This window comes from Panicum virgatum, chromosome 2N, assembly GCF_016808335.1.
Source record: "Panicum virgatum strain AP13 chromosome 2N, P.virgatum_v5, whole genome shotgun sequence".
Classification (NCBI taxonomy): Eukaryota; Viridiplantae; Streptophyta; class Magnoliopsida; order Poales; family Poaceae; genus Panicum; species Panicum virgatum.
The window spans coordinates 6,078,696-6,097,774 of record NC_053146.1 but is presented as its reverse complement, the minus strand read 5'-3'; the positions used below and the strand labels follow the sequence as shown (position 1 = coordinate 6,097,774).

The 19,079-nt window shown below is 43.8% G+C and overlaps 2 protein-coding genes and 1 pseudogene across 4 annotated transcripts; all 3 read right to left on the bottom strand.

The window, feature by feature from the left end:
* Nucleotides 1–1,393: 1,393 nt before the first annotated feature.
* LOC120659500 (protein FAR1-RELATED SEQUENCE 5-like) lies at nucleotides 1,394–4,797 on the bottom strand. 3 transcript variants are annotated; one of them, XM_039937668.1, is made up of 7 exons: nucleotides 4,607–4,797; nucleotides 4,092–4,356; nucleotides 3,448–3,985; nucleotides 3,277–3,378; nucleotides 2,721–3,178; nucleotides 2,347–2,634; nucleotides 1,394–2,225 (listed from the first exon to the last, which is right to left on the bottom strand). In XM_039937668.1, the coding sequence occupies exons 1-7, from the start codon at nucleotides 4,780–4,782 to the stop codon at nucleotides 1,803–1,805; spliced, it is 2,250 nt and encodes a 749-aa protein (XP_039793602.1). In that variant the 5' UTR covers nucleotides 4,783–4,797; the 3' UTR covers nucleotides 1,394–1,802. The 3 variants fall into 3 exon arrangements, with proteins under 3 accessions (XP_039793602.1, XP_039793601.1, XP_039793603.1); XM_039937667.1 differs by having other exon boundaries at nucleotides 3,277–3,985; XM_039937669.1 differs by having other exon boundaries at nucleotides 2,088–2,225; nucleotides 2,308–2,634; nucleotides 3,277–3,985.
* A 1,157-nt stretch (nucleotides 4,798–5,954) lies between these two features.
* LOC120659504 lies at nucleotides 5,955–14,915 on the bottom strand (annotated as a pseudogene).
* Nucleotides 14,916–15,453: 538 nt separating this feature from the next.
* On the bottom strand, nucleotides 15,454–18,898 carry LOC120659498 (protein FAR1-RELATED SEQUENCE 9-like). Its single transcript, XM_039937666.1, has 6 exons — nucleotides 18,653–18,898; nucleotides 18,096–18,360; nucleotides 17,313–18,003; nucleotides 16,732–17,192; nucleotides 16,365–16,652; nucleotides 15,454–16,256 (listed from the first exon to the last, which is right to left on the bottom strand). Exons 1-6 carry the CDS (start codon nucleotides 18,850–18,852, stop codon nucleotides 15,771–15,773), a joined length of 2,391 nt encoding a protein of 796 aa, XP_039793600.1. The 5' UTR covers nucleotides 18,853–18,898; the 3' UTR covers nucleotides 15,454–15,770.
* Between the last annotated feature and the right edge of the window lie 181 nt (nucleotides 18,899–19,079).

Below are 19,079 nucleotides of genomic sequence, written 5' to 3'. Positions count from 1 at the left end.
TGTCCATGAATGTAAAACCAGAAAACTTAATGATAGCGTATAATTGCGCACAAATTTTGTTAGGTGGACTAGATTATGAAAAGTCAAACCACACCCTACAGCCCTATTATTTCGAATAGTTAGCGAATTCAGCCTAGTATACTAATCTTTGCACTAAATCTAGACAGAATGACCTTTCAACAGAGATATTATCCTCGGTGGAGTTAAGTATGTTCTTGGCGAACATTGAATGTAGAACTTCAACGTTCAAACCTAGTTATCCAGATGATGTTGGTGTTTAGCAAGACTTGAACAAAGAATGCGTACAATTGAAAATTTAGAAGAAACTTAGAAAAGAAGGGAGGGTAGTTTAGATAGCAAAAATCCAATGAACAAGATGTATTTGGATGGGATTGCAAATTTCCTATACATCAATGTGGCCAGTGCCCGGATCGATTCTTGCTACCAGAGTACATGGTACCATCAAAGCATTTTTGTTGCAGCACGCAAGAAAACTCTTCCCAGCAGCTTGAGAGTTGAGAAGGCCAGATTGAAGCAACCTTGAAGGGTCTGAACATTCCTGAGGGCCTCCCCTTCCTAGTAGACACATTTGAGAGCTACGTCTGTGCTCGGTGGTGCTGCCCCGGATCGCTTGTTGGGTATCCTGCTGCCTTTTATGCATATTGCAGCATTTAGCACTTCCTATTCCCATTAATAAATTGGTCGGTCTTGTCTAGTGTGAATCCTTGGCAACGCATATGGTGGTACTTCTTTGGGTGCGTAAGGGATTTTTTTTTTGAACAGGACGTGATACTTCATGTCTGTCAGACTGCTGCTGAAATAATGCCACATTTGTGCTGACATTTATATCTGTCATTATGGAAACTTAGTCCATTCTTACAAAAGGAACTACAATTCAACAGCAATAGAACTTAGTCGATTCCTTGTGTTAATGTTTCCATTCCTAAGTTGAGAGATAGTCGAGACGCCGATTAAGGCTGGTTCGGTTAATCCACACCCTTAGAGGATCGGAAGGGGATTAAACCAACCCCAATCCGTACCAGACCAAACAACTCTATTTCAGGCGTTCGGAGAGCATCCGGTGACTCCTTTGCTTACGTCCGTTTTGCTCGTTTGCAGTTCAGAGCATCAGAATTGTTTGCTGTACGTGCTGGTGCCTATCGACATGTGGATCAAAGATCAGATTGTGCCCAAAGGGTTGCCGCTGTAAACGAGGAAGGCCAAGGTGCATTCGTCAACATGATGGCGTGGGATCGCTGAGCTGTAGGTGAAATGGTGGTGAATATCCAAATCAGTATCTGATATTTCTTGGGATACAGTTCAGTTCCTGAGAAGTGAATGGCCCAACACAACGACCACAACCTCTTAAGGAGCACACCCCGTTCCATGTGACTATCAGAATAAGACAGTTACCAAATGCGCACAGAACTCATGACAGCAGCGTCCGCAAATCGAATGTCCACTGTACCGAATGTGCACATCAGAGGTGGATGGCAGCTTACATAGACCGAAGCATTACAACGATAACATGGTAGTTTCGCATGCCATGCAGCCGAGCACTGTCAGGATTCGGCGTCGCTGACATTTTACAAGACATGAGCAGAAGAAAAGGACCAGGGTCCAGTCTCACTGAGTTCCTACCGAGCGGCCACGACAACCGGAATTCAGTTATCTTACAACCAAACACCCACCACTCACATTGTTCCTCAATGAGTTGCAAGTTGCTACCTTCCTATGCCCCCCCCCCCCCCCCCCCAACACACACACACACAAAAGATTTGACATCTATTGGGGCCCTTTGCCTAGGTACGCTTCACCATCTTGCATTTAAGATCGTGTGCCTCTGCTTCATATCGCTGTTTCTTAGCATCATCTGTAGCTGCAGCAGACATGCCTTGCACATCAGAACCTTGGGCGGCAGGATGGCTGCACTGTCCGGACAACCCAGAAACATCCTTAACTTGATTCAGCTCCAAAAGCTCCTGCTCAAGTTGCACCATACCTGCCAACCCTATTTCAAAAGTCCAATCACTCCTGGAACAAGACTTCACAAACTCCAAGGCTTGGATGAACAACTCTGACTGTCTATACGACTCTGAGCTCTCTGCTGCCTTATCATTCTCAAGCTCAATCATATGAGCAGGCAAATTATCCCTTGCATGCATCGTCCAGCGCTCCACAATATTTCCAGCTGGAATCTCTAGCATTCCCAAGTGTATCATCACCTGCATCGACATAAATGTCATTCTGGTTGCATCTGAAACCATAAGAAAGCATCTCATGTAACAATCTCAGTGTAAATCTTACGTTATCTCATGTAACAATCTCAGACAGTGTAAATCTTACGTTCACAGCATGGCAGCAAGGTATCCCCAAGTGCTCCCCCAATCCACACTCACAAACAACCGCACCATCTTCAGCCCTAATTGTAACTTCAAACTCCACCTGTGACCAACTCTCCCGGCAGTCACTCCTGATGTGCCTTGCTAAATATGCCTTCCCTCTCTCCTTTTCATCCACCACATAAGAACCAGACTGGAAAATTATTTCGTCAAATTTTTCAAACATAGCCCTTGTATAGATCTTTGCCGCATGCTCTTCAACTGGAACTCCCTTGCTCATAACTCTGGGCCTCTGCAGGAAACGAAATTCAAATCAGAAAGGGACTCACCAAGGGAGGAAAAAAATGGCAGCCAACATGTACATGCTGGACATATTACCTTCCCACTCCTACTCTCCTCGAAGCTTTCCTTTGACTCAAGATAAGATTGGAGCTCGTTGTAGTGTCGTACAAACATGTTGATAGATCTATTCCGTGGCACATAGCCCTTAAACATGTGGTTCGCGCACTCATTTCTTTGCATACTAGTCTGTTTGGCACAGAACTTCCCTTTAAAGTAGGGCTTCGCCCATTTATGTCGAGAATCATAAATCTGAGAAAGGAATGCATTCCCATGCAAGTTGTACTTGTCTAGAAGATGCTTCCAAGCAGACTCGAACTCTCTAACAGTCAGCATGCTATCAGTGATCTTTTGGAAGTCATCCTTAAATCCACTCTTCTTTGAGCAAATCGGCCCAAGGAATTCATTCTCCTTGCTCAGCACATGCACCTTACACCATCTGTGAGTCGTATATGGTAGCACCTCCTGGATTGCAACCTCCATCACATTACATTGGCCTACGTTTAGCATAATAAAAGGAGTTGATGTCAGCTGAAAACCTGTGAAAGAAGCAAACCGGAACTGAAAATATGATCAAGTTTGGGTTAAAATGTACCTGTGAGAATAGTACTTGGAGCTTTACCCCCCATCAAAGTAACAAACTCACGGAACACCCATTTGAAACTTTCAACTGTCTCATGTCGCATCAGCACTCCTCCTAGTATGACACTTTGGTAATGATTATTAACACCAACAAACAAGCCAAAAGGCATGTCATACAGCTTACTTCTATATGTTGTATCAAATGTTATAGCATCACCGAACTGTGCATATTGCATCCTGCTACGCCCATTCGTCCATAACACTGTCTTAAACTGGCTCGTAGTATAATCCAACTCAACACGAAATTGGAAGCTTGGATCATCCCTCCTCAACGAACCAAAGCCATCAAACAACTCAAGAGTCTTGCATACATAATCTTCTGGGAGTTCGAGTTCTGTGGTTATAGACTCACATAACGACTTCAAAGCCCACTTATTGAACAGGACTTTCTTCATGGCCCCGAAAAAGCTATAAATGAAATAGCGCGTCTTACTAAGATCAACATTGCTATCCCTAAGATGGCATACCATACCCTTGGTGTAGGGCTCGAGATGGTTGTGGGAAGGCCAAATCAAGCTTTCACTGCATGCCCCAGAAAGGGGATGATTGTGATCACCTCGGAGTTCCAGGATGTACCATCCATTGTCATCAGATTTGTGCAGCTGTATCCTAGCCTTGCAATCAGTTCTCACTGATGCAGCACTGGACAGCTCCGGTTTGCCCTAAAACACACAGCCACATTTTCACAATTAAGACACATCACATTATCCAGAATTAATATATTGAATTATACAGAGCAATGGGAGCATAAGCTGAACATCTATTCACCTCGCAGCTGCAGACTATCTCTTGCACCGTAACACTTTCCTCTGCATCATTAGTGCTGTTATTCCATCGTATTCCAAACCCCAGCTCCCAGGAATACAAGTTGCAGAAGTCAAATGCATCAGCACGGGAGTCGAAAGACATGCCTACTGCTGGATTGATAACAACATTGGACTTGTTATCAACATATTTTTTCAACGATTCCTCATAAGCACTCACACGGCCTAGTTTTGGCTCCCTTTCATCTGGAAAAGAACTCCGATGACGCCTACCAGATAAATGCAGAGACTGTAAGCCAACATTCACGACCGATAACAAATGAATACGGACTTACGGAGAAAAAACCCTGACAATAGCCCAACGCATGCAAGAACACCGCCTATTGAATAGGCGTCTACACTAATTTATTCACATATAGCTTCCTTTCTACCATTGTACCCAATGGTAGGCCGCCGATAATAAATTCCAACCAAATTTCATTCCCCTAAACCCTACTCCCAAACATAGGCTGTTCATACCTCCCCAAGCAGGCACGGCTTTGGGCGCCGCCATCCACCGAGGAGCCTCCGTCCTGCGTGACCCCCGCCTCCGCACCCGCGCCACCGCTCCCCCCAGACCGACCGCCCGGCGCCGCCGCCCTTGCGCCGCCCGCAACCGCGCCTCGCCTGGGACTGGGACGCCCGACGAAATGCATTATCGGCAAGGATCAAAATCATTGCTTGTGCGGAGACGAGGGGAGAGCGGGCAGCCGCGCGCGTACGTACCTCTCCGCGTGCCCGCCGGCGGCCGCTCCCGGAATGCCCGCCATCTCCGGCGCCGCCGCCGTTTCCCGCTCGAAGCGCGGGGGCAGCCACTCGAGGCGAATAATTACCGGGGTGTCCCCTCCGTAACTGCAAGCTGAGGCAATTTAATTTCCCTCTCCTTTGCTTTTTGCCCCACTAGCGCGGACACCGGAGCGACGTGGTGCTATTGTGCTTCGTGATCAGGGTGAAAAATGATGCGGTTGTTTGAAAATACATCGTGGCAATTTACTAAGCCTCAATGTATCGAACTCAATGTCAAAAAAATATAGAACTCCATCATATGGTCGATGATCTCCAAGTAGAACAGGAAAATCAATTTTCTCTCACATATCGGTGTACTCTCCTAAATTATTAGTTGTTTTAATTTTTCTATGTACATAAATTTTATTATGCATCTAGATATGAAGGATTGAAGCTAGATGCATAGCACAACTTATTTATTTAGAAAAGTCAAAACGATTAATAATTTGGAACGGAGGGAGTAGTCTTCTTCATCAATAACCATTGACAACATCACTTAGTATGGGTCGATTATGTTGTTCTCTTCTGATTGTATGGAACCATTGTCCAAGATGTGTTAAGGACACCAACCGCATTCTTTTTAGCTTAACCAACTGTACCAAGTTTCTAAAATGATGGCTTTACACTTTGGAACAACAAATAGAGATGCCGTGGGTATCCCTTACGGCCATCAATTTTGCTTGTCTAATCTTTGTGTGCCCTTCGAGTCAGACTAGATCTAACGCATATCAAAACCCTCTTAAAAATAATCTCAACACTCACGCCCTCTACCTAACCATAAAATTCAATTTGTTCCTTGATCTAAAAAAATAAATTTCAACTTGTGCAAAGGCGACGTGTCGACCTCAGAGTACCTCCGGCACCTGAAGGTGAGTATGTACAAACGGACGATGCACCACGTGACATGGATCAGCCCCTTGTATTATGTCCCCCTCGTCATCAGTCCACATGAGTTTGGCAGGCAAGCCATTAGTATCATCAACATCGGGAATAAAAACTTGGCAACCAAAAGAGTGGACTAACGGGAATTGGACCATCCAGATGAGTGTTCTACGTGCAATGCACGCGGTTGGCAAGCGTGCAGCGTTCATGTAAACACGAGATTTAAGGAGAATCTTTGTGCGCCATATGTACATACATATACATATTCGGTGGTTGATCCGTGTGGAACAGATAACATATACTGCCCCACTATCCCTATTAACGAACATCATACCCTGTGTACAAAGAAAAGAACACCTGCACTGCACCTGCCCGGAGAAACTTCAACCTCGGTGCACCTTAGTAGCGATGTCAGAAGCGTACTCGGAGATCGTCCGGTCAGGTGACTGCCGGAGGTGAGCGATGACCGGGAGGAGCTCCGAAGATCGGATGAAGCTCCGGCAGATGGTGTGGTCGCACATCTTGCGCAGGGCAAAGAGCACAATTTGTAGGGGCGATTCCGTAAGAGCATCTCCTCTGTTGGGGGGGCTCAGGGCAACTGCAGAGTAACTAGTGACCATCTTCAATAGGGCCTGCACAAAAGTAAGTCGGGAGTCTGGAGATGAGAGGTTTGTCACAAGTCATGACAAATTGTAGTGTTTTCTTCAGTCAGCCATTTCTCAGTAAACAGAAGGCCAAAGCATTTTATGGTTTGGTGGAGTGGAACCAATAGTAGGATTAGAAGCGTGAGTACTAGTCAAGACTTGACAAACCTGAATTGCACCTTGGGAGACAATATCTTGGCAGAGTAGATCAGAGTTCCTCACTAGATTACTGAGCGCCCCTGCAGCGTTACCTTTGGTTTTATCCTCCTCAGGAGCAAGAAGTAGCTTCGTGAGTTGAGGTATGGAACGTCTGAGTTCTTCATATAGCTTGTCATTATGATAAGCAGCATTGGCAACCTGAAACAGCAAGAATCGATAAGTAACTCAGATTTGCACGAACAGCATAGGAAGGATTGTGTGCTCTGAAGCTTAAAAGATACAAGTTCAAACACTTTTGAATTTGAAGGCATTTACAAACTTACAGCGAAACATGCAAACTTCCGAGTGCGCTTGTCAGGATCAGAACATCTGTCAACCAGGAGGTGAATTACCTTGTTTGCTGCCTGTTACCAAAATAACAACAGAGTTCAATATTTTGTTTAAGACAAATGCATACAGTTTCTGTCTGCAACGAAATAAATTGTGTTTTCTTACAAGTGAACTATAGAAGTAGGAGTTGTGACGACACATGTTGCCAATGGCACTGCAGGCTTTTCCTCTTATATCAGGGTCTTCATTTGATAAAAAAATCTTCAAAAATCCAACAAGGCCAGCTTTATTAATGGGTTCATTAAAGTCCTGGGCACAATCACAATGTAGAAAACTGTCAATCTATATATCCGACAATGTTTTGGCATCACAACATAACATCTTTCCAGGTCTAAGACAAGTGCCAATAAGCCAAGAAACAACAAACCTTCGACATCCGAGCAAGGTCAGAAATTATCATGAGGAAGTCCAGCAATGTGTCCTTTGCAGTAGTACGAGCCTCAAGTAATGCTGCTACTTTACTTGGATTTAGAAGACCTTCTTTAAGAAGCTGCAAGGCTAGAGGGCGGTAGCGCACCATTTTGGCTACAATGGCCAAGGGTCTTGCTAGATCTTCCACATCGACATAGTCAAGACTCTGAAGTATGGACCCAGGAACGCCAACCTAGAAAAAGAAAGAAAGCTTATGGAAATGTTTACAGGTAAATAAGAAAAGGTAGAGTCAACAAATCAGACCTCTAACAAAACTTGAATGTATTGAGGCATGTTATGCTCGATAATTTTTAGCATTTCCTTATTCTCAGTACCAATTCTTCTACCAGGAGATGCAACGTTGAGAAGGAAGCCACTATTGATGGACGCAGATGGTGAGGGTACATTTGGAGAACTCTCCACTGCAACAAATGGAAATGCCAAAATATCAACCACAGAGTTTATCAGTTCCCGAACTCCCCTCTTTCCACCACCAAGACCTGTCCAAGCTGCCAATGCCTTGAGGTGTATATCAGATAACAAGTCGGTTAAAAGTTTTAACTGTTCCCTGCTGTACAAAAGTTCACGGAAAATTCCACCAGGAAGGCAATGAGATAAAGCAGAAAGGGTCCATACAACTCCCAATGGTGACAATCCACTGCGGTGTATTGGACTATCTTTCACTTCGGAGGTCTCTTTTGAGTTTCCATCAGTAAGCAGTAGAATTAGAAGCCGTGGAGTGCCAACTGAACAAGCTTGCTCAATGGCCAATGGCCCACCCCATTTCAATCTTGTCTCCAACAGCCCAATACTTCCATCACGGAGGCCATACAGATTCAATAGGCCAGCATTATATCTACAGAGTGCCTCACTTCCATCAGATAACCAAAGTTTCAGTAGTGTGTGAAGTGTTGCCATACGAGGAAGCAAAGCAAGAGCTGTTTCACAAACAGAAGATCTGGTTTGCGCTCCATTTTCAAGCGAGATAAGTGATGACAATGCAAGCATAGCAGATGCACAATGTGGCTGTAGGGAAATTTTAACTGTATCATCAACTGAAGAAAGGTGTGCAAGAACTGAAAGCCTAGATCGCTGTTTCTTCTGGGAGCTCATTAGGATAATATAAACTGAGGATTGCCCCTCTAACTTCAGACTTGCTGCTATTGCTGCTAATGCAAGGCAGCAGTGAACTACTAGAGCATGAGGGTTGGATAATTTGCTTTTCTTATTGCTGTTCTCCTTGGATTCCTTATTTAAATATGATCCATACAGTGATAACAAAGAAAACATATCAGATATTATTGTGCCGTCTCCACCATATTCGGCTTCATTAATATCAGATGGTGAATTCAATGGGCAACAAATTATAGCACAGAAAAGCGCATTCAGCAGACAAGCCCTTGAAATAAGCTGAAAAGCAACAAATAGATGCATGAGAATCAGCAAAATAAAGTTCAGTATAAGACACTAAATCAATTTATAGTATTGCATGAGAAAATGCATTCATTTTGTTTTTACATGAGTTAGGGATAATAATTTCAATCTTTTCTTCCAAGCACCACCTGATGATTTTTTTTTCTCGAAAGCGCAGGAGAGTTGTGCATCTATATATTAAGAAGAAAGAGGGGGTAAGAACCCCAAGTGGTACAGTTGGGGCCTGTACCATGCCCATTCAAAAAAACCTGTAAGCTACATATAACCATGTAAGCACCACCTGATGTGGTATGGTATGTTATGTGAACTGAAGAGGGAGAACCATGCAATGTCAATTACTGTTCACTCAGCCACTAAACTTTCAAAAGAAGTTCCAAAAAAGGATATTTCATAGTGCAACCAGTTTTTTAGGGAGATGAAAACTAGCTGGAGCATGAATGCACACTAGACTAGAATAGACTAGAGAACATCAATAGTACCACACTACTGCTTGGGTTTGTATTTGACGAGAACTAGCAATGTATTGAATGGTGTCTGTTCCAGGTAGAAACAATTCTCTTCTTAGCTTTTTTTTATTAGACCTAAAAGTTGTATCTATAAGCAAAAAGTAATGTGTCCAAAGAGAATTTATGGTTCATGGATCAACAAGCATGGGAGGATTACCTGAAGTGAGGCATGAATAGCCGATTCTGGACCATTGTGCAAGCAGTGATAAACTGCAACCTGCATTGGCTGAGAACCTAGAAATGATTTTGAAAATCTATTTATAAGATCAGTAGAGTTTGAATCTGCCATCGAATCTTGCTGTTGCAATTTATCATCCAGCTTTAAATCAACATGTTGTCTTGAGTTAGCTAATGGAAATGAGAAATGGTGTGCAGTAATGGACATAATGTCAACAGCATGAGCTAGATACCAAATAGCCTTGCATGCCTCACATGCTGCAGGTACCATGTTCGTAGAACCTGATACTACGCTTAAACCTGAAGCTATTAGACACTTGCACAAGAGTTCTAGCAAGTGCGACCTCCTAGCATGATCAATGATCTTGAGGAGACTTTCTTCAACATGCTTTGGGCCTTCAGACGACATACTTGCTTTCAGCCGAGAAATAACTCGAAATAACATCAGTGCAAGGCATGCAGTTGACTCACAATATATTCTTCCAGATGGATCAACAGTAGAAACAGTGATCTGCAGATCAAAACCCTATCAGTCACAAGAAGAGGGTAAACATAGCTGATGATAAAACCTGAAGTGGATAGTGAAGTGTGACCTGAGAATAAAGCTTATACAGGGAGGACTAGTGTCTGTAATAAGAACTTAAAAAAACATCTTCACTTGTACCAAGTAGCTTTTGTACAATCGCTAGGCACTGCCAACAAAAACTCGGTTATACAAAACAAGTTATGAAGGCACCAACAGAATGTAAGAGTTACTTTTATGTTCCCAAAACTGAAAATTTCAGAACATATGGTAGGTACAGAACATAGGTTGCTTCCTTTGAATTGCTATTTTACTAGGATGAACTAATATTTATGGTGAACAAAGAGTCAAAAACTATAGTATGTCCATTTAAATACCTTTTAAGTTCAAAAAAATACCTTAACTGCAGGGCAATAAGCATCTGAAAGATTAATTTTGATCATGAGACTAGTAAATTCAAGAAACGTAGAGATGATGCCATCAGATGCTGCACAAGAGTGGCATGACCCAGTATCGACTAAATTTTTAACAATTCGAAGTGACTGATATACTCCATCAAAGTTCAGTTCCCTGTTAAAATTGAACGAGCATACGTTACAATTGGTAAATTGGCATTAGGAACCAGAAGAAATAACAGTTGCAACCTTTTCTCTGAGTGCATTTTAGACTTAGCAATGTTCTCATGTTAATATTCTATTTGATGTGGTGTCTGTAGACAGCAGCTGCATTATAAATTACTAATTACCAGTCTACCACTGGATGTCAAATTTAGAGAGTGCATACATGAAAAGTGATCAGATGGATACAGCCAACACAATGAAGTGTGAACACATCTGTTGATGAAGTATGTGGATAGTGGGTAGCAACTGTAACCATATTACTATGGGTTTACTATTTTCTTTCTTCCTGATTCCTGGAGATAAATAAAAATAAAGAACATCTGCATAGCACATGTGGAATGGAAAAGTATAAGTTACAAATCTACCTGGATGAGCTTGGAGGATTATTCAACCAAATTCTGATCGGGCTAAGAATGTTCAACAGTGCTTCTCTATCTCCAATAATGTTGCTTGCGCCTGTAACTGTTTGTGAAGTTTTTTCCAGCTTATCTAAAGCCATACACTCTGAAATGATGAAATGCACATAAATAACGATCTTCAATATGCACAAAAACATCTAACATACTATTACACTCAGAATTATACTATGTTGGAATCAAAGACTCAAAAAACTCAACATCCAGGAACGGAACCCCCCCCCCCCCCCCCCCAACACACACACACACACAAAACCCCACTATGCAATTCTGAGAAATGTGGGAAACAACTTTTGAAAATTACCCCTAACTGCATACTCCGGGAAAAATAGAACATGACTTTTCTGAAATACACTACTGACACCACAAATACTACAATGCAATCTTTTGTCTGGATAATAACATGTCTGAGGTAGCGCTACTTTCAAGAACAGTACCAGTAGATGAGCCATAGCGGTCTATGTTTTTGCTATCTTTTAGTTTCTCGGTATAGCTAACAGTATTTTGACCTGCACAATATTATAATCAGTTCAACATATAGAATTTGGAAAAGGAATGTATACAACAACAACAACAACAACAACAACAACATAGCCTTTGGAAAAGGAATGTATAAGCACATGAAAATAGGTTTGGTATTAAAATATTTCCTACTTTGTGGATCAGCAGGAGAAGCTTGGATACTTGAAGTTTGGATCTCCTCAGCTTTACAGTTATTCTCAGAACATTTAGTTTCAAAAGGTGCAGTTCTGGTATCCTGGGTAAAAGTTAAATAATGACATTTAGTTACTGTATCAATTCTTGTTATACTCAAACTACTAATTTTTAGAGGAGAAAAACAAAAATTCCTTTATTTATTGTAGTATGTAACTCAAGATACTTACAGCTTCAGATTCCATTGAATCATCTTTGACAAATGGGTGCTCCAACAATGCCGACCAGCTTAATCTACTTTGAGGCTCCTGTTCCATCTAACACAACATTAGACACAATAAAGGAGAAATGAATGAATTCAACAGCTGTGGCCTGGGAGCAAATGCCATTAGTGACCTTGTTTAGTAATCCCTTCAGAAAGCTCTTAAAGTTTGCACTCATATTATCTGGATATTTCACAGGATCCTGCCATATTCAAGAGCATTTTTTTTATATTGAGAAAAGAAATGCCGATAAGTGATGTAACTAAAATAAGAATGGTAACCTTGACTATGTGTCGTATAAGTGCATAGACTGAGTTTGTATAAAATGGGGGCTGTCCAACAAACAGTTCATACCTGGCCAACCAAAAAAAGTAAAGTTAGCTTGATGGAAGCAAATGAAATCAAACCGTCCACCACATACTAGCAAAGGATAAGCTGACATAATGATATGGAAGACACCACTAATAAGAGATCTAAAAAATAAAAAATTATACATAGAAAAAAAAAAGATTTACATACAAGATGACCCCAAGGGACCATAAATCCACAGTGTGGTTATATAGTTGTTCCCGCACAAGTTCAGGAGCCATATATAAAGGTGTACCTGCACAGGAAAAGCAAGTCTAGTAAAATGGATGGATGGAAAAACAACTTCCTGAACAAATATAAATGAGATCAATTCAATCCATATCCATGTAGCATATGATACGTTAAGCTAAGCAAAGAGAACTAAGGAGCAAGTCAATTGAAAGGAGACGACTTTTGATAAATTATGATGTACAGTAGCAGCATGTAACACCTTTTCGAAGTTTGAGATTAACTTTAGTTTAGGAAATTAAATGTTAATAACTTTCAGCTAAGAGGCAGCATGTGATTAGAGAAAAACGTCTAGGTGCTAGCACCATTTTTTGGAAGAGAATGCAAGACAGGAAGTGATGGAAGAATCTCAAATAGCATTTAAAGGTCAAAACAGAATACCTTTTATGGAGCGTAATACAACAGTATTAGCTGACATGAGACGAGCAAACCCAAAATCACAAAGCTGTTGAAGGAAGAAAGAATAGAAATGAAATTTCAGACATTGCAGTGTGATGGAGGAGAATTATAACTAGAAAACTATCAAGGTGCTGCAAATAACATTGATTAAACAAGGCTTTATAGCAAAAACTATGATTCCTGGGATGAATACTCATTCAAGCAAGCTACAGCTACTAAACATCATACCATAAGAAAGTAAACGGGAAACTAAAACACACGAGATGGAATAAAAGAACTGCATGGAAATATAGGATGGTGCGAACTTTGTATGTATACAATTACTGCACATGGCAAATAGTTGATAGAATCTCAAGATTAAGACCATGGAAGATAACTTACTTTGAAGCATCTAATGTATACCAAAAGAAAACTCATGTTGGTCTATTAGTAAAAAAATTAAATAGAAAACGTAATCAATCATTGCCGACATGGAATGGAATGTACCTTTACAACAGATCCTTTACCGATAAGAATGTTCTGAGGTTTCATATCCCGGTGGATAATACGATTGGAATGCAAGTAATACAACGCTTTTACCTGAAAATGAGGAAGTGCTGGAAACATTAAGGCAACCTAAACAACTCTGGACTGCTATGATGAGTGAAGAACACGAAACATGAGTGACATTCATACCAGCTGCTTAGCAATCGCCTGAACTTGTTCTTCAGGAAGGCATCTATCATCCTCGAGTACCTCAAACAATTCACCCTGAGACGAGCATTATCACTTAAAAGTTAGCCAACCAAGCCCCATCCAGCCAATAATTGATGAGATAGCCCATTGTAATCAAACCAGGATCATGCGTACCTGAGCAAACTCTGTGACAACACAAAACTCCTGAGGGGTCTCAAAAGCATCAATCATTTCAACTATGTTCTCATGTTTGAGTTCCTGAGAATCTACAATGATTGTGATACCATGAGAAAAGAGACACCATAGTAAGCTATATATATGATTACTGGTTCCTCCATACAAGTTTCAACCCATTTGCGTTAGGGACAATGTCTCCCACACAGCACCCATCCCCAACCTCTAGCCCTTCATTTATATGGCAAACATACCCAATTTTGAAGTACAAATAGATAAATAAGCAGCAACAGTTTGTAACCTCAATCTCCTGCCTAAGGTTGTGTAGGTCCTTATCCATCTTCCCATGCTTCAGAATAAACTTCATCGCCACCGTCTGGATCAAAATCAGACAGAGAACATGCACAGTCAATTTATCGATAACCCAAATAAAATCTAGTAGGCTCATGGGGGCGCTGATGAGAGGTGCGAGTGTAACTGAAACCCAAAATCGTCCCAGAAAACTGCAAACGAGATGAGGCGAGCGGGGCCAACCTGGCGAGTGTACTTGCGCCTCCCCTTGTAGACCTTCCCGAAGGAGCCCTCCCCGACGAGCCCGATCACGTGGTAATCCTCTATCCCCATCTCCCACCAGCCTCACGGAACCAAACCCTTGTTCCAATCGGGGCGCAGGGGATTAACCTGATGAACGGACGAACGAATGGGGGTTTTGATCAGATAAGCAGTCAGAGCATCACGCACGCAGCAATCAAATCAAATCGAATCGGAAACCAAACTCCACGGGGAGGAGAGGGGTTGCGTTCCATTCGGGACGCGAAACCACCACTTCTCAGGAATGCAAGTAATCCACCCAAGCAATGGAAGCTAGAGAGGTTACGAGTCACCACCAAAGACGAGCAGGAGAGGACCGCACCTCTTGACGCCGGGGAGAAGGCGGCCGCGGGCGGGGCCTTGGTAGCTGCGTCCCGACGCCGGCGAGGCCACCGACGGTGGAAGCGGGAGCGGGGCTGGGTGGGGCCTGGGGGCGGCGTGGTTGAGCTCGGCTGCTCGCCGCCGCTGCGATTTCGATTTCGAAATTTCTGGCCGCCGCTCTCGGGGATTTTGGGGGCGTTTCGTACATGCCGGAAAATGTTTTTGCCGCTCGCGGAGCGGCCAAAAGGAGTTGTTGGGCCTGGCTCAAACATCTCGTTCGGTTGATTGGGCCCTAACGGCTAGTTGCTGCGGGGTAGAGCCAAGCCCAAGCAAGTCTCCCAAGTTCCCAAAGTTTAATGGGCCCCAGTTCCCAAAGCAAGTATCTTTGCTAAAAAAAATAACACAACGGCCCAATGTTGCACGAATCTTGAGGAAATCGCAGCCGTGCAAATCTGAGTGAAAAAGAGGGGTGAAAAACACCCTATAGATTTGTAGAAAACCCGTAAAAAAAAAAAGATTTCAGTATCCTGACAACTTGGGCCGACTTGACATTATATATTTTTTTGAAAGGGGCTTATCATTGTCTTGCTAAAAATAAGCTTGTCATCCTTGTAGATATGCGACGCTTTTATAGCTCTGCCCTTTTTTTCTTTTTCTTTTTTGGGTCATCCTTGCAACTGGCCTGAGTAGGATGGCTGCAAGAACAATCCGTGGAAAAATGACTAGAAATTCATATGCTCCGTGCTTACATAAGAGAATGGGCATAGTGCCCATGACCAAGGGATTGACACCTTAAAACAATGAACAAAGCGTGGCAACACCACTGCGGCTTGGAACTACGATCACATTCCAGCATCACTACAAGCTACCTACTACCAGCATGCGTCTTCCCACCAGGCTTCTGGTACAATTCGGCCATCAGCCTACAACTACTCACCAGGACTAGATGACTACCATTTCCTCCACTGCAAAAGTGTAAATTACAACACTGATGCCGAAACACCCACCAGGTTGCAGCTAGTTCATATGTGAGCTGCGACTGTGGGCTGTGACACTTCTTCTGCTGGAAAATGCTGCAGAAGCTTGCGCTTGCGCCCAGGCGCCGCCTTCATCCCCAACCTCCCTCCCCCTGCTGCGAAAATGGTGTCGTCCATGGTCACAGCAGACATGTCCTGAGCATCGGAGCCCTGTGCCGAGGCGGCTGAATGGGTGGGCTGCTCGGCTGACCTAGCACCATCCTTAGATTTGCCGGCCTCCAGAATCTTCAGCTTCGCTTGTGCCAGAGCTGCAGTCGCGATTGCAAATGCATCATCACTCGAGGCGCCAAGATCTACGAGCTCCATGGCTGCAGCATACAGTGCCGAGTATCTATATGCTTGCTGCATCCCTGGTGTCATATCCTTCGGGTACTCAGCCAGATGATCCGGTGCAATATCCCTTGCACTCCTCGTCCATCGTTTCGCGATGTTTCCAGCAGGTATCTCCTGCATTCCCAAGTGTGTCATCACCTGCGCCAGCACAGATGTCCTCTGGTTATATCTGAGTTCTGAAACCTACCACTATGCATTCAAGATAGAAGCGTCAGATCGCAGTCTGAAACACCATGAAAATCTTACCTTCACAGCATGGCAGCACGACATCCCCATGTGCTCCCCCAGTCCGCACTCACAAACAACTGTACCATCTTCAGCCCGGATCATAACCTGGAACTCCACCTGTGACCATGTCTCCCGGCGGTCACTCCTGATGTGCCGTGCTACATATGCCTTCCCTTTCTCCATCTCATCTACCACGTACGAACCAGATTCGAAGATTATTTCACCGAACTTTTCAAACATAGCCCTTGTATATACCTTTGCAGCATGCTCCTCAATTGGAACTCCTTTGCTCAGGACCCTTGATTTCTGCAGGACAGACAGATAAATCACAAATGGGACTTACCGGCTAAAACATAAATGGCAACCAGCCTGTACAACCTGTTACCTTCTTACTCCTGCTCTCCTCAAAGCTTTCCTTTGACTCCAGATCAGATTGGAGTTGGTTGTACTGCTGCACGAACATGTAGATAGAGCTATCCGGTGGTACATAACCTTTGAGCATGTGGTTCACGGTCTCTCTTTTTTGCATACTAGTCTGTTTGCCACAGAATTTCTCTTTGAAGTAGGGTTTTGCCCATCTATGTCGAGAATCATAAATCTGAGTAAGGAATGCATCTCCATGCAAATTGTACTTCTCCAGGAGATGCTGCCAAGCAGACTCAAACTCTGCCACTGTCAATAACATTGCGTCAATGACCTTATGAAAGTCATCCTTAAATCCAGGATTCTTCAAATAAATTGGCCCAAGGCATTCATCCTCCCTTCTCAGCACATGCAACTTACACCATCTATGAGTCGTATCAGGTAGCACCTCCGTGATTGCCAACTCCATCTCATGGCATTGGTCTACATTTAGCACAGCCCACACAGTTGATATCAGTTGAAAAATGTGAAAGCAGCAATCCAAAACGAAAGCACAGTCAATTTTGTGAAAAGGATAAAGAGCAGAAAGGAAGGGGGTGTTACCTGTCAGAATCGTACATGGAGCTTTACCCCCCATTAATGTAACAAACTCATTGAACACCCATTTGAAACTTTCCTCTGTCTCATATCTCATCAGCACTCCCCCGAGTATGACACTTTGATAATGATTATTGGTACCAACAAACAGGCCAAAGGGCATGTCATACAGAGTAGTCCTATATGTCGTATCGAATGTTATTGAATCACCAAAGTGTGCATATTTCATTCTGCTACACCCATTTGTCCATAACAATGTCTTTATCCGGCTCTCATTGTCCACCTCAACACTATACATGAAGCTTGGGTCATCCCTCCTAAAAGAATGAAACAACTCAAGAGCCTTACAAACATCATCATCGGAGTTCTCCTTTGATATCCTTGCACACAGCGACTTCAAAGCCCTCTTATTGAACAGTACATTCTCCATGGCCCCAAAGAAGCTAGCAATGATGCCATTGATCTTACTGAGATCCATGTTGTTGTTCCTAAGGTGGAGCACTAGATTTTTAGTGTAGGGATCGAGATGCTTGTGAGAAGGCCACTCTGACTTCTCACTGCAAGCCCCAGTGAGAGGATGAGTGTGCTCAGCTATAAATTCTCCAATGTGCCAACCATTATCATTGGACCTGTGCAACTTGATCATAGCCTTGCAGCCAGTTCGCTGAGTTGAACTGTTGGCCTTCTCTGGATTGCCCTAAAGCGCAACCATGAGTGACAACTAAGGTACCCTAATTTTTCCAAGTAAGTGTACAGACTGACGAAAACATAAGTAGAATTACAACTCACCACACAGCTACAGACAATCTCTTGCCTTGTAACACTTTTAGCAGCATTCTTTCTGTTCCTACCCCAGCGAATGCCAAACCCCACCTCCCAAGAGTACAAGTTGTAGAACTCGTATGCTTCAGCACGGGAGTCGAAAGATGTGCCTGCTGCCGGATTGATAACAACACCTGACTTCTTCTCAGCGTAATTCCTCAGTGTTTGCTCATACGCACTAACACGGCCTGGCTTTGGCGTCCTCTCATCCGGAATCGAACCAAAGCGAGGCCTGCCAATGCAGAGATGCCGAATGATTCATGAACATCCAGGATTGTTAACAGATACACCTTAAACCCAAAACCTTTGAACCACTAACAACAATAGAACACAGCAAAAAACTAGAATACCCGAGGAGTTAATATTACAGTTACCCGAATCCAGACCCAATTTTTCATACACACTGGACATCTGAAGTTTCCCTTTCTACCCGATTTTGGCTGCAACCGGTATCAAATTCGGTGCAAAATTTGACTCCTTAACCCGACCGCCAGCACAAGACAGGATGAACGCAGCGTTCTCACCTGCGAACCCAGCCACATGCTTGGGCAGCGCCGCCCACCGCTCCTCCGCTCTGAGCGCCGCCGTCGTGCGCCAACACCGTACCCGCGCCGCCGCAGGCCGGACCGCTGCCCTGCACCGCCTCCGAACCCGCGCCCCCCGCCACAACCGCCGGCCCCCAGCTGATCACCTGGAACCGCGTTCGAATCCGGTGTTGTGACATTCCCGTCCCCGCCTCGCCGGGGAACCTCCGCCCTGCCACGAAATGCCGAGAAGGTCAAAACTTTGGGCAGGGCCGCCGCTTCCGAATGAAACGGGAGAGCAAGCCCCGCGTATACCTCTCCCCGTGCCCGCCGCCGCCGGCCGGAGGAATGCCTGCCATCTCCGGCGCCGCCGCCACAGCCGCCGCCCGCAGCTCGCAGCGCCGCTTCTCGAGGCGAATCATGTACC

What these genes read in the sequence shown, in the direction of transcription:
- LOC120659500 (XM_039937667.1), bottom strand. Translation starts at nt 4,782, where the DNA reads ATGCATTTCGTCGGGCGTCCCAGTCCCAGGCGAGGCGCGGTTGCGGGC. An exon ending in AGATAGTCTGCAGCTGCGAG is followed by an intron (nt 3,986 to 4,091) that starts GTGAATAGATGT and finishes TGTGTGTTTTAG; the next exon opens with GGCAAACCGGAGCTGTCCAG. An exon ending in CTTGCTGCCATGCTGTGAAC is followed by an intron (nt 2,226 to 2,346) that starts GTAAGATTTACA and finishes ATGTCGATGCAG; the next exon opens with GTGATGATACACTTGGGAAT.
- LOC120659498 (XM_039937666.1), bottom strand. Translation starts at nt 18,852, where the DNA reads ATGTCACAACACCGGATTCGAACGCGGTTCCAGGTGATCAGCTGGGGG. An exon ending in GCATGTGGCTGGGTTCGCAG is followed by an intron (nt 18,361 to 18,652) that starts GTGAGAACGCTG and finishes CTGCATTGGCAG; the next exon opens with GCCTCGCTTTGGTTCGATTC. An exon ending in AGGAGAGCAGGAGTAAGAAG is followed by an intron (nt 16,653 to 16,731) that starts GTAACAGGTTGT and finishes TCTGTCCTGCAG; the next exon opens with AAATCAAGGGTCCTGAGCAA.